The following is a 14,776-nucleotide window of genomic DNA, read 5'->3' as shown; positions in this document are numbered from 1 at the left end:
GTAGCTTCTGTCACTGAAGTTGTGCACTGAACAGATAGTAAAGGACCTCAGGGGGAGATTGTTAAGTGTGTGTGTGTGTGTGTGTGTGTGTGTGTGTGTGTGTGTGTGTGTGTGTGTGTGTGTGTGTGTGTGTGTGTGTGTGTGTTTATATGGTTGCACACCGTATGTTTTTCCCTTGTCCCCTATCCTAAACATACACAGCACATCACACATGTACCTCCTGTGTGTTGTGAGTGGGCTGCATGAATGTTGTGCATGGGCTCTTTAGTGCATATGTCCATGCAGAATGTGTGTGTGCCTGTAATGAAACTGTAGGCAGCGAGGCACACCCATGGTTAACCTCAGGGTGGGGTGTGCAGTTACTCGGGATGTCACAAACCAGCAGCATATGGCAGCAGTCCCCGGCCTCTGCCTGGCTTTAAGATGCTCTGCAAGCTTTGAGCGTCGTGATAATTGGAGGTTGTCATTATATAAAGCTCGGACAGTATTCCAGAGTATAAACCAGTTAGAAAGCTTGTATGCTAGCTGCAGCCCTCTCCCTACAATACAATGGTGGAGCCTGGAGGCATGACTCTGCAGTAGAGGTTTGGGTCAGATGGGCGGAAAGCAGGGAGGGGAAGGGCACGGTACCTGCACTGTCAGCAACATCCACACACTCATCCATCTTTCTCGCACTCTCTCTTTCTAATGTATCTCCTCCTCTCTTGCTCTTTTCCTCTTTTCCCCCTTGTTTGTCAGAATGCTTAGTCATTGCAGTTAATCAATAGCTGATAGAAACATTAACATAAAGCTCTACACATGTACTTGTTCCAATTTCACTACAGTTTGATAAAGTACCCTCACACAGAGACAGGACTTTATAACTCAAATTCAAACTATAATGAGAGCAATACTAATGTGTCTGTCCCCCTGCAGCCCAAGCTGATGGCAAAGGACTTGCTGGACCTGGTGGCCTCGCACTTCAACCTCAAGGAGAAGGAGTACTTTGGTATTGCATACACAGACGAAACGTAAGTCACATTTGAATAGTAATGCATTTGAAAGTGAACTCTCTATACTGTATGGTGTTTCAGTAGCCCAGGAATAGGTCTAAAGTTTGTTTTGTTTGTTGGATTGTGTTTGTTCTTCCCTGTTACACTGTAACATTGGTTGCCATAGATGACAAAGGGGAAAAAAACTGACATTAGTTTTAAGCATAAATGATGTAGTAGCATGGTTTTATTTATATGTTATGTGTGTGCTTTGAATATGTTTTAACAAAAGCATCACTATTAATACTCAATTTCACAGGACAGTGTTTAAGTTTGAAATATGGGTTTAGAAATGTTAAATGTGGCCCTTTGTATGGCCTTTTTTTTCCTGCTGAATTTGATAATGTTTACTTCGTGTATTTAGCATATGTTTGTATACGTTTATTTAGTATAAGAAATGTCCTTAGAAAAAACCTAGATATCCAGTTTATGGTTTTCACCTATCTTTTATTTGCCAGTAAAAGGATCTGGCTACCTTCATTCATCTTGATCATGAATATCATGCTGAAACATACACTGATGTATGATCAGATACCTAGTTATAAAGGGCTTTGATGCTATGATAAGGTTACCAGTGTCCTGCTCTGGGCTAGCTAAAGATCACAAGTCTGTGTCTGTCAGAAGGATTGGTACGAGAACTGTGCTTGAAATACAAAAATGACATTCAAATTAGCTTTATTGTGTTTGGTGACCTAGAAAGAGAGACACACCACAGCAGGTTCCAGAACTAGTCCTGCAATATACAAATGATTTACATGCAAGCAAACCTGGCCTTTTGTTTTCTCTCTTTGATGCCAAGAAAAAACAGCCTCTGCTCCATGGCATTTACATGGCTGTGACACAGTCTGTCCAGCAAAGCTATATCATCTTTGTAGTTTTAGCCCCCCAGGACTAATTCTATGATGTGTAGATTTGTTTTCCGAGGGCCTGGGGAGAGCAGACGCCTCAGAGCTGACCGCTCAGTGGTCAAAGAGGCCGTTTGGGAGGGAAACGCATGATAGATTGAGAGACAGAAGGAGGGAGAGCTTGAGAGAGAGATGTTGCTCAGTTGCTCAGGAAACCATGCAGGGTTACCAGGGTGACAAGCTGTCTCTGCAGTTTTTCTCTCAGTTGGAGGGGGACAGAAAAAAGAGAGGAGAGGGGGAGAGAGAAAAGGGGGGGCAACAGAAGGGAAGACATGGAAATAGGAAAAGAAACATGGGGAGATTCAAGAAAAGAAAATGTTTAGCATAATTATATAAGTTCTGTGTATTCTTTTTGGATAATTATACCTCCCTGAATAAAAGGCATTGATTGGCTGTTTTGTCTCATCAGGGGCCATTTTAGTTGGCTGCAGTTGGACCGCAGGGTATTAGAACATGAGTTCCCGAAGAAGTCTGGTCCAATTGTCCTCTACTTCTGTGTCAGGTGAGTCTCTCTTTATTAAATTACTCAGCTAACTAACCCATGCCCCAGTCACTGATTGCATTGTTTGAATGTGTGTGAAAGAGAGAAAGAAAGAGAGAGAGAGAGAGAGTACGTCGCTAAAACTGTTAGTGTATGCTTATGCCTTCATGTGGTAATAGGAACAGATTAACAAGGTTAGTTATGACAGGCCTCTATGAAATTGCTTTGACCCCAGAGTTAAACTCCCGCCATGGGGCCTCTCAGCCAATCATGAGCCTCTTATACCTTATCATTATGCGCTGCATGCAAATCCCGTCAAGTAGCTTTGTGGTGACTACAAAGTGCCCTATTCCAAACAGGATGGCCGGATCACGTACAGAGAGAAGCTGTGGCATTTCTGTACTATACTTTTTAGACAGATCACTTAAAAAAACGTTGGTGCCTTGTTTGTTAAATCTTTATGTGTCAATTTAAATGCTTAAACATGGAAGAAAATAGTCTGGTTCTTGACTCAACCAATACGAAACATACAATCCTACAGTGTGCTCTTCTTGCTGTATTGGAGTCTACTTCTCATTTAAAGCAGACTCTTCTATGACCTGTTATGATAGGGTCATGAAATAATCCAACTAACCCACACTACTCTCTTAGCCCTTACAAAAGCCCTTCTCATATTTAAAAACTCACACAAGTGTGCATTTGTGTGTTTGTGTGTGTGTTCTTTGTTTGTGTGCATGTGGGTGTTTTATCTTCAATAGGCTTTTGCAAATGCAAGAAAAAGGCACCTGACCTGCGAGGATATTTTCTAATCTTTCTTGGCCTCAAATGAAAACACAAAGCCATCCTCTGCCCACACACACAGGAGCTCTCAGTCAGAGCCTGCAGAGGGAAAGCCAAGCCTTTGTTTTGGGTCCACTTATGTGCTCTGTCCCCAACAAATATCCATGATGTCATATACACCCCAGGGACTGAGCTTGGTTAGCAACGTACATAGTAACATGACGTACATTATCCCTGCTAAACAATGTCACTGAGTAGTCATTTCCAGGGCGACATTTACGGCACAGCTCACCATGACACAATGAGGCGACTGTATAGCAAAATTGTATTCTTAGACACATTGTTCACCCTGTTTAGTTAACAATGTTGTCATTGTACAATTTGATATACTAAAAACATGTGCAGATGAATATAATTTGCTGCATTTAGTGCTGCCTCTTTCAGTAAAGTGGCATTGATATACACAGTTACCATCTCTCTTTATCTGCGGTAAGCTATAAAACATTTTTTTTAAATGTGTGTCCCCGTGATGGTCAGAGTGTGGGTCAATGTGTGTGTATTTAAATAGACTAATAGGTGTTTAGGGATGTTGTGGTGTTGGGGCTGTGACATTGTGAACTTTGACACCATTTTGAGGCTGCATCCCCCTTTTTATTCTCGCCGTTTACTCCAATCTCTCACCTAAATCTTTCCAAATGTCACAATAACACCCCCTCCCACACACACACACACACACACACACACACACACACACACCCCCCGTCTAAATAAACCCCTCAGAGTATAATAAGCATTGTAGGGTTGTAGACACACACACACACACACACACACACACACCCAACCCTGAGAAACACATACACATGCATAGGCAGACTCAGGACTATAATGGAGCAACCGTTCGCCCAAATGCCATGCCTGAATCCATGATCAATGTGAGCATATTGTTTTCATTAGCACAAGGAAAGGTTGTCTCTGGGTGCAGGTGTGTCACTGCCAGGTGCATGCACAACATCTATTTGCATGCTTATGTGGTATCTGTGCAATGCGTATACTGTGTTCCCATAAATGCTAGGCAGCAGCCCACCTCCAGCTGATTCAGTGGGAGCCTTTTTGCATGCTTGCTGCTGTGCTGGCAGTGTGTGTATAACTCATCAACACCGTGGCTTTAATGAAATGTTCCCACTGAATATTGACATGGCTCCTCTCAACGCGATTTAAACCCTCCAATATTGATCCTCCTACAATCCCTCTGACTCAATACCTTTACACTCATACACACACAAATCGACACATACACGTGTTTCCATAGGAACATGTGCTTAGGCCACATTGTACACACTTTTGGGATACATCAAGTCATACACTGAAGATGTTTACTGTAAGATGTTAGCTTCCATCAAAGAACAGCTAACAATCATTAGCTTCCTAGCGTTCCATCATTGCTCCCCTCTGGCTCTGCATGCATTCATGAGCTAAATTTAGACGGCATTATTATGTTAACTCACACCTCATCACGTTGCTAGAAGTGGTTTACTGTGCTTCTCTCCAGTGCGTGTGTGTGTGTGTGTGTGTGTGTGTGTGTGTGTGTGTGTGTGTGTGTGTGTGTGTGTGGGGGGGGTGTGTTGGTGTGTGTGTATCTGTGTGTGTCTGTACTGTATTTGCATGTGGAATCACTACACACTGCTGATGATGCAGAGAAGTGGACAATGTGTGAAGTGCATCATGTGCACATCCACTGTGTGTGTGTGCGTGTGTGTGTGTGTGTGTGTGTGTGTGTGTGTGTGTGTGTGTGTGTGTGTGTGTGTGTGTGTGTGTGTGTGTGAGTGTGTGAATGTGTGTGCATTCAGATTGAGGAATGTGCTCACACTAACAAACTAATAATGGATTGTTGCCAACACACTTGGTGAGAGAGGGGATCTGTTTAAGAGGTGTAGAGGGTCAGCCTTTGGTATGGTGGGCCCTCTTCTGGTCCCTCTGGTCGTTGCATACATCTGTCTCAGTCATGACTATACCTTAAAGGTGGGGTAGGTCATTTTGGAGAAACCAGCTCGAGTGCACTAGAATTTGAAAATACACAGCCGGAAAAAATCTGCCAATTCCTTACAGAGCCCCTCCTCCAACACACACGAACGAGCACATGACCAATGAGGGCACGAGATAAGTTTGTCCTCAGATGGAAGGCTTACAGGCAGGTAGGCCATCCAGTTATTTTAGCCGGCTAAAATGATTGGTCGTGCTTTTTACAGTACTACGGCTTCCACAGATGACGTTTTCTTATGGATTTTTTGTCAAAGCACTTAAGATATTCATTGCTATCGGGATGTTAAGAGCATTCCATGGAATATTACAAAAAGTGTATCTCGAGCCGGTTTCTCAAACTTACCTACCCCACCTTTAATATATTGTGTTTGTCATTTTTGTTTCTGGGTCAAAAGGACTATAAACTTTACTGATTGTATTTGTAGAACTGAAGGTTAACCTATGATTTGCAATTATAATAAAATGTATCCCTCTATGTTTTCAGGTTCTACATAGAGAGCATATCCTACCTGAAGGATAATGCTACTATTGAGCTGTTTTTTCTTAATGCCAAGTCCATCATCTACAAGGTAAACTCAATAATCTGTTGCCATAATGCATATCCATAATGATGTTGACTGGGATGTATTTATCCTAAAATGCTTTAGAAATAAAGATGGTGAGTTTTCTTCTGGACTTGCTAAAAAAAAGAGGTGGGGGTTTTCAGTGGGTATACTTGAAGTTAAAAATAATGTTGGGTAATGGACTTTATACGATTTGAAGCATGCCACTTCATTGGCCAATTTTTGGTTCTAAATGAAGAGGCCAGCTTGGGCTTTGGTGCCCCACACGGATTTGGTGAAGCAGAAAATGTGAAACATTTGCATCAGCTGTTGCCTATCATTATATGTGCTGCTCCACTTTCCAGCAACTAGCGCATAATTTGACACATTTTCTGCCATCTGTCAGTGTTGAAGCACATTTATTTTGGCTGTTAAAATAAACACTACATAAGCTCCCTAATAGAAATGCAAATATATATTTTGAACATTTGGTGACTCACTTAAAGCATTCCTCTAAAAGAAGGCAATTCCTATGTTTTCTTGTTGTGCAGTTAACTGGTTCGCTTTCCCCTATCATATTCTACCTACTTCCTCCCCTGTAAAAAGACAACAATGTACTGTAGATTCAGTGACACCAGTGTTCAGCAGTTATTTTGCCTGTCCAGAAGAGGGCGTATGTGCTCTTGAAAAAATAAATGGGGCAAAAACAACCCAAACAAAGCTCTGTAGAAAACTGATAATATCATTAGACCCATTATTTTCAGTGCTGACAGTGATGGAAATTCCAACAATAAATGCAAAGCCATTTAATGCATATTTGTGTTGAATTAATGTTCAGACTAGTGTGTCATACGCAATTTGTTGTATAAAAGTGGTATACAAACCTTACATAGCTAATAGTGTCAAATAGTCAACAAACCTACGTTTACATAGGAGGTTTGGGTTGTCTAGTTTATTACTATGTGCACAGCATCGGTCTTACTGCAGTTGTGATGAGGAAGACACTCAGGGGGAATACACAATCAATGTATTGCGGCCACTGATAGCATCAAGAATCGTCCATCACTTGCAGCCGCTATCTGCCCCATCTCAAGATTGATTAGCGATAGATATTGCTCAAACACACTTGGAAAGTTGTGCTTCTGTTCTGTGTACAGTTTGCAGCAGATGTAGGCACATGACCTAATTTAAATATGTGCAAATAGCACAGGAGCACTTCAACTCTATTTGGCTGCACAGATAGGGATGCACTTCCCCCTTTGTGGGGGCTTTGAGAATGATATGGTTTCTTTCTGTTTTATTTGTGCAGGCTAAGTGGATGCAAAAGTGTGCAATCCTCTTGAATGGTAGTGATTATGTAACTGAGTATTCAGGGATAGACTGACCCACAAACAGAAGGTTTCTGATTCAGTCACGTCTTTAGCTACTTCAAGAAGATATCTGATCCCGCTAGGCTCATGTATGTCACCCTGATAAAAACTTCAGCTAAAATACAATGATCTCTTTCAATGCAAGAGAGCAAGAAAAGAAATATAATGCAGTATTTTAAGAACGATTTGTTCATGTACAGGGTTGTTAAGAAACTGTATCTCGGGATATGTTCTGCTTCAGCATTTGTATAAGTTGTGAGAAACCTTCTGTGCTGTGCTGTGGGAACACATACAGTACGACAACACATACTCTATGACGGTTTGTTGCCACGTGGGTGGTACACCCAGGGTGGGTTTGTTCAGTCTAGTGTTTCATCCTGGCTGTCTGATCTCCCAACAAATTAAGAGGTAGATTGTAAAGGGAGCATTCCAGGCATACTTGACCCACTACTCACTGCTGAATACCCTTCTCCCCCTCAAAGCAGACCTAGCATTCAATGTATATGAACATGCCAATGGTCTGTGATTACAAACACCAAGAAAGATATTTGATTGTCATGAAGTCTACCTTTTCCCGAATCCACATTTCCACATTAAAAAACAATATTACATTTGAAAGAACACCTATGGAAAATGTAATGAATAATCAGTAACCAGAGCATCCATGCCTACCCTCAATCCCCAAACCCCCTCTCTCAAACCCCCTCTATTTGCCTCTAATCTCTGAGCTCCATCCGCATGAAGAGGTCATGAAATTAGAGAAGGGAGAGTGGAAAACTGGAGGGGTAGTGGTAGGGCGATGAAAGTTACAAGCAACCCTTCTTGGATAAATGGAGGATGATTAGAGGCTCGACCACTTTTGCTCCCAACATGTTAAGTCAGTAAAAGTAATACAATCATTTCCTTCTCTCTTTTTCTTGCAGGAACTTATTGAAGTGGACAGTGATGTTGTCTTCGAATTGGCTGCCTTTATTCTACAAGTAAGATAAAGCATGTGTGTTTGTGTGGATCTCTGTTTGGATATATGTTTTTAGCTCATGCAGCCAAATGCACTGGTTGTTCCAGGGGCTTTTGCTCTGCATTGAAACGTTTTGAAATGTTCTTCCAGCATGTCTCCACCAGCCTTTGATCCTAATTGACCATGATTGAATTCACATTTTCTATTGCAGTCATAATTGACGATGATTAAACCTAAATGATCTAATGCAGTAATCAATCTGTCAGTAAACTGCCATGGTGCTTGGAGATTTTAAAACCTAAAAACCTCAACTGCCTTAGTTGGTAGAAAAAATCTTGGCTACCGGCTAAATATTCAGTGCTGTCAGTCAGTGCTAATATAACACAGAGCAGCAGAGGAACTCTTTTACTTCACAAAGTCTTCTCAACGCCACCCCATACTCTCTCCTATCCCTTTCTCTGAGTAGGTCAGTCCATTAACTATGATGCTGCAAGGTCATGTTACACATAGACTTGGCTGAGTTGTTTGTCGATGTGTGTGTGTGCCCTCATTGCAGGTGCAGATGCACAGTATCAGATATCTGCTCTTTAGGCCTTCAGAGGCTTCATTCCAGATGGAGGTTTAATATTTCTCTCTGAGCAGAGCAGACCTGGGTGCAAATTCACCAATGCACAACGAACATAAACACAGATTTTATGGTCACTGCTTGGTGCTCACATATCCACATATGTAAATCCTTTCTCCTCTCACTACTTTTTTCTTTCCCTTTCTGTTCCACAGGAGGCTAAAGGTGATTTCACAAGGTAAGCACATGAGTAACTTGTAATCATTTGTAATGTAAGTGAAAGTTGTAGCTAGGAGTGATCTTTTCAAATGTTTATACCACATATTCCGTCTCAATGTTCATCCCCAGTGATAGGGTGGTAGGGTTTATACATGTTTATTCAGAAGCGAGAGGCTCAGACAGAGGGACAATGGAAGTGATATCAGTCGTCTGTCTGCTCCTCTGCTCCCCTGAGCATTGAGGTGCATCACTGTCTCTTTGTTTCTGAGCTTGGTTTGCACCCCTCCCTGCTTCTTTCCTGCTACCCTTGTTCCACTTTGATTCACTCTCTTCAGCCTGTGCTGCCACTCAGTTCTGATTTGTGTCAACATGTGTGTAAGGAAAAACAAAAGATATTGACATTCCTCCAATTTAAGACTCAACATTAATGCATACAATTATTTGTTATACCAACAAATATTTTACTAAAATATTCTGAATAAATATTTAAACTCAAATTAATTAAATTCAAGATTAACTTCCCAGTCAAGTAATGTTTCATGTCAGCTACTCTCCACATGTGGCTCTACACATCTGTATGATGTTAGCCTAAATGTATGTCATCCCTCATCCCCTCATCCCTTTGTTGTAGCACAGATAACAGCATCCCCTCTGACCTCATTTCCGCCTGTGAAAGGAGCAAATAAACACGATATCCTGCAGAGGGCTGGAATGTGACACACTCTGGAGACATTCCTTTCCCCCTTCTCCCCCTTTCCTTTAACGTCTTCCTCCCACTCACACATACCTCCCTTTTCTAAAAACATTATAGACTCCATACACTGTACCCCTCCTCCATATTAGGTTTCACTACATCGGTCACTGCTGCTACTCTTCAAAACACCTATTCTTACATCTCTTACATTACTTAGATCAGCGGTTCTTAATAATGTACCCCCTTTGAAAAACAATGTCAGCCCTGATCAGCGCAAACACTATTTGTTAGGGACAAAATGCCTGTATAAAGAGGTACAGTACAGCGATGCACCATCAGTGTCTGATTTATGAAAACAACAACCTTGTAACTGAGAAACACTTAAATGCTACATTTCAAATGTTTACAATCCATCACTAAATTCATGGCAAACCATCTTTTTAATAAGTTGTACTTACAATTTAGCGAGAAACATGGGCTTGTGCTTCACTGAGGAGCTTTGTCATTCTCGGTGACAGGGAGGCACCCGCAGTTATTACACTTCACGTTTTGAAATACGTGTAACTCTATCAATATAAAACCCACACTGCTCAAACTTCGTTACTTTTCCTAAAATTGGTATATTTATTTATTTTGGGGAACGAAGAGAAAAAAAAAATATGAGCATTTATACCTATAACCGCCAGATGGAGCACCCCGTTTATTTTTCCCATTTTATTATCCAGAATTACAGTAAACTTTTGAATAAAGTAGTTAATCTACTATTAGTAGTTTGTTTAAATGTATTACTTGTGTTGTTTTTTTCATTAACATAAAATAAATCTCACGTACCCCCTGCAGTACTCCAACGTACCCCTAGGGGTCCACGTACCCTCATTTGAGAACCACTGACTTAGATCTTGCAGCAAGCGATGGAAAGTTACATTACAGTATTAATTATAAATTATTTATAGACAATTAATATGTTAAATAATTATTGATTTGAGTGACTTGTGAAGATGAACATGTCACAATGGCACAGAGCACACAATGTATGTATACCCTTTCCTGCCCTTTCATTGAGTACAATGCCAACGTTTTGTACACCACCACGTATGCCTACTGAGTAGTTACTGAAATGGTTATCATCCAATCCAGACACACAGCTGTGTTCACACATTAGGAACAGAAGGGCAGGGTGGATGGGATCTCTTCCAGGGCGTTAGCTCATAGGTTGTCATGTTCCCAGGGCTTCCCCCACTCCTCTGAGGCCTGGGCGGCGGTTGGAGGGAGGCTGGGGGATTAGAGCAGGGTATTAAGACCTCCTGCCACTGAAGGTCTGAAAACTGAATCTGAAGCCAAGTCTCTCTGCCTGGGTCCCTGTCTCATGTACTCTGTCTAAAGGTTATCTATTGTCCAAGGCACTCCTCAATATACCCGTATTTTGGGTGTAATGTATCTGCCTAAAAAGAGACAAAGTGAAGAATTAACAACATTTTAGATTAATTTTACTGATAAAATTAATCTGTTTTGGGGTAATACCTAGTACAATAACCTTGTACTGTAGTGAAACTATCATAACATCAACATTCTGTCCCTCTTTTCTCTCATTTCAAACTGTCGTTGTCTGTGCAGCTGTTCTTAGAAAAAGGCTCTCTAAAATAGAGAATTGGCCTACAGTACAAACTCTCTAAAATAGAGAGTATTTAGGCCAATGGCCTCTCTCTTGACTAAACTAAACTTAGTTCCTACAATTTTCCAATGTTATTTTTAAGACAGTCCTGGGAAATATTCAGTTTTGCATTCAGTTGTTGAGCTAAATACCTACAGCAGAGAATGATTGTTCTTGCAGAAGTAGTGTTGATCATGTCTTGTGGTTTCTCCCTCACAGTATTGAAGCAACCAAGTCTGACCTGAAAAAGCTGCCTGCTCTGCCCACCCAGGCCCTGAAGGATCACCCGTCTCTGGCCTACTGGTGAGAGACTAGTCATTTACAGAGAAAAACCATCACAACATTGCACTGGTCCTCCTTGTCCTAACCTGATTCCTTCTTCTATTTATGAACTGCCCTACAGTGAAGACAGAGTTGTGGAGCATTACAAAAAGATCAGTGGGCAGTCCAGAGGGCAAGCTATTGTTAAGTAAGTATTTGAATATGTCTCTGGTTATGTTTGTTCACCTTATAGAAGTCTGTGTTCTCTGTAACCCTGACATGTCTGTATTTCTGCTCCTCACAGTTATATGAGCATTGTAGAGTCTCTGCCCACATATGGAGTACATTACTACGGTGTAAAGGTACCGTTTTACTACTTTTCTTTTCCTTTTTTTACACACACATGCCACACACATTTTTCTTCCTTCTGTGAGTTTGAGATAAGGTGTTATGATTGAGATTAAAGCTATTTGTACTCTGTCTTTCTTTATCCGTCTCTCTTTTTCAGTGCCTTTCTCTCTCTCCATCAATCACATACACTTGCACAACCTTTCATAACGTTTTTTGGTGTTTTGTGTTTTAGGACAAGCAGGGGATCCCATGGTGGTTGGGTCTGAGCTATAAAGGCATCTTTCAGTATGACCACCAGGACAAAATCAAACCCAGGAAGGTGAGATGACGCTCCCTCTGATCTCTCTGCACCACAAACAATGATCTTTAAAAGATGTATTTATATATTTTCCGAAATTGTAAAAGGTTGTGATTAAGCAATCACAACCTTAATAACTTCCAAGATATATTTCCAGTTTTGGCACCTACTTCTTTACTGTCGTTTTTAATTAGGAGTGGGTAGTTAACGTGTTACTCTAGAAGGAAATGTTTTCATGGCCACCACTGTCTGTTTCTTCCATTCAGTGAGTCAGGATATTGTGTTTGGGAAGAGTACTAACAATGCTGTACAAATACTACTGTCTGGAGACATTCAGTCCCGGAATGTTTTGCGGCCTGTCCTGCTTTTATTCCCCTGAATGGGACCCTCCTCCCAGTGGATGCAACCAGTGGGCCGCCTGTGAAAGCCTTTCTTACCTCACCTCTGACCTCCAGCCGTCTGCAGGGCCTTGATCTGTGGCATTCAGCCTGGTCTCATAGGGTGTTAAAGGGGTTAACAGCATCCTAGCATACTGACTGACCACCAACACACTCCAACACACACATAGTCTGGTACTCTGTAGCTCATAAACGCACACAAACACACACTAATGAATGCACACATCCACACACAGGAATTGAAGTGAACTCTGAACTCACCATCCTGATGAATACTTCCTGTCTGCCACAGATTTCCTGTTTGCCACTAACATTATGGTGCATTCCAGTGTAAATGACTGTCTCACCACCGAACACCCGTCTTTCCTCATTACCTCATTAAGTACCCAAAATATGGTGGCCGCTGAGGTGTTAAATAACCCTGTGGATGGATGCAGTCCTCATTTTCTCACATCAAACTCACACAAAACATGCTGGGAAACGTGTGAAACGGTCACAAACTGGTTTAATATTATACAAAGTATATACATATTTGTTGAAATGGAAAAAATGGCAAGTGATAGCTTTCTCAGAGGTGAGGCAAAGAAGAACGAGAGGGATTTCTTCTATTTTAGAGCGACATGGAGGGAAGAAAGAGTTAATAGCATTCCCACACAAGAGACTTATCAAGCATTCAGCTGCCATAGCAACACTCAGTGTGAGTCATTGGTCCGTTAAGCTTCGGTACTGATCTCCTCACTATCTACCCTCTGTCCTTCTTTCTATCTCCTTCTCTCTCACTCTCACACACACACACACACACGCACACACACACACACACACACACACACACACACACACACACACACACACACACACACACACACACACACACACACACACACACACACACACACACACACACACACACACACACACACACACACACACACACACGCAAGCAAACACACATTTAAAAGCAAAGAAAGTAAGGCTGGGCCTCCCCACCGCACAAGTGGGATTGTATTCTAAGGCGCTTGACCCAAAAGAGATTTGTGGACTGCATGTCTTGTTAATGCAACATCAGAAGACTGACTAAATCCCAATGAACACAGTAAGGTTTTTTTCCACTAATAAGGCAGACAAAGAGGGTGGGTGGTGCTCCTTTCACAGAGTGGTTCCTTGTTTTAAGGAAGAGACACTGAGAGGTCACTGGGAGCTTTCCCTTTGTTATGGTAGTAATGAGAGTCACCACTATTTCATCAAACCAGAGGAAGAGCAGTTGATTTGGTGATTAGTCAATCAGCCGGTCGAGTACCAGTAACCAGTGACTCAGGTCCTCAGTACTGTGACTCAGTCAGGAGGAGGCAGAACACTAATTATAACACATTATGGGCTAATAACTGTTTTTTGTCACAGGAAGAGAGGTTAATCTTTTCAACATCAACTTTCTTTATTCATTAATAAGCGACTAAAGGACTCCAACTTGTTATGTAGAATAGGTGTGTGTGTACTAGAGGCAGTTGTGTTTAATTAGTTTGTCTTTTTATGAGGGGAGATCCCTGTTGTTTTAAATGCAGACCATTCACCGCAGCCTTCACGTTTATTTGGGGATGTTAACATAGTTTTCCCCCTCTCCTCACCGCAGGCCACATTTAGATAACATAAAGTACACACAGGCAGGGTTTACAGCCGAACCACACACCATACGATTGCCTCGTTGGTGTGTTCTGACTCATTTAGACAGAGATTATAGGGTCTGGGTTTGGACTGACTACCTAGCTGAATGACAGGCTTAAACAGGAAATCTTCTGTCAATACTGTGAAGCTGCAGCGAGGTTGAATTAAACAGCACATTAAACTTAATGTGATCTCACATGCATTTCACTGCATATTGATGTTTTTCTGTAGTGTATTAGAAGTACACACTGATTTTAGTCAACTTCTGTCTGTGTTTCATTTAGAGCAATCAAATAAATAGACTCATGCAGCCTGTTCTGATTAGTTTTATTCCATAAATGTCATACCTCCAAATCACCAAAACCAAAACACAAACAACAGGAAGTCACTCCTGAGTTTATCTACATCGCCATGACAACTAGTGGATATAGTGGTGGTTCACCAGAGCCCCACCCATGGGTGAAACAATAGAGAGCCTCAGGTCCAGTTCTTGAAAAAGAATAATATTCATATGCTATTTAAGCCTTCTATTCTTCTTGAAATCCCCGGGGAGTCCACTACACCGAAGAAAGG

The 14,776-nt window shown here is 41.5% G+C and overlaps 1 protein-coding gene across 9 annotated transcripts in view; it reads left to right on the top strand.

The window, feature by feature from the left end:
• frmd4a (FERM domain containing 4A) overlaps positions 1-14,776 on the top strand; it is a 123,982-nt gene that overhangs the window by 94,512 nt on the left and 14,694 nt on the right. For all 9 annotated transcript variants that reach the window (XM_010794064.1, XM_010794065.1, XM_010794062.1 and 6 more), the window contains exons 3-11: positions 916-1,010; positions 2,346-2,438; positions 5,722-5,806; positions 8,073-8,129; positions 8,888-8,910; positions 11,456-11,539; positions 11,640-11,705; positions 11,802-11,859; positions 12,081-12,167. In XM_010794064.1, coding sequence (XP_010792366.1) covers positions 916-1,010; positions 2,346-2,438; positions 5,722-5,806; positions 8,073-8,129; positions 8,888-8,910; positions 11,456-11,539; positions 11,640-11,705; positions 11,802-11,859; positions 12,081-12,167 — 648 coding nt within the window. The remainder of the gene's footprint in view (positions 1-915; positions 1,011-2,345; positions 2,439-5,721; positions 5,807-8,072; positions 8,130-8,887; positions 8,911-11,455; positions 11,540-11,639; positions 11,706-11,801; positions 11,860-12,080; positions 12,168-14,776) is intronic.

This window comes from Notothenia coriiceps, unplaced genomic scaffold (genome assembly GCF_000735185.1).
Source record: "Notothenia coriiceps isolate Sejong01 unplaced genomic scaffold, NC01 NC01_scaffold00037244, whole genome shotgun sequence".
Classification (NCBI taxonomy): Eukaryota; Metazoa; Chordata; class Actinopteri; order Perciformes; family Nototheniidae; genus Notothenia; species Notothenia coriiceps.
The sequence above is the reverse complement of the archived record's forward strand: the minus strand, read 5'-3'. Positions and strand labels throughout refer to the sequence as shown.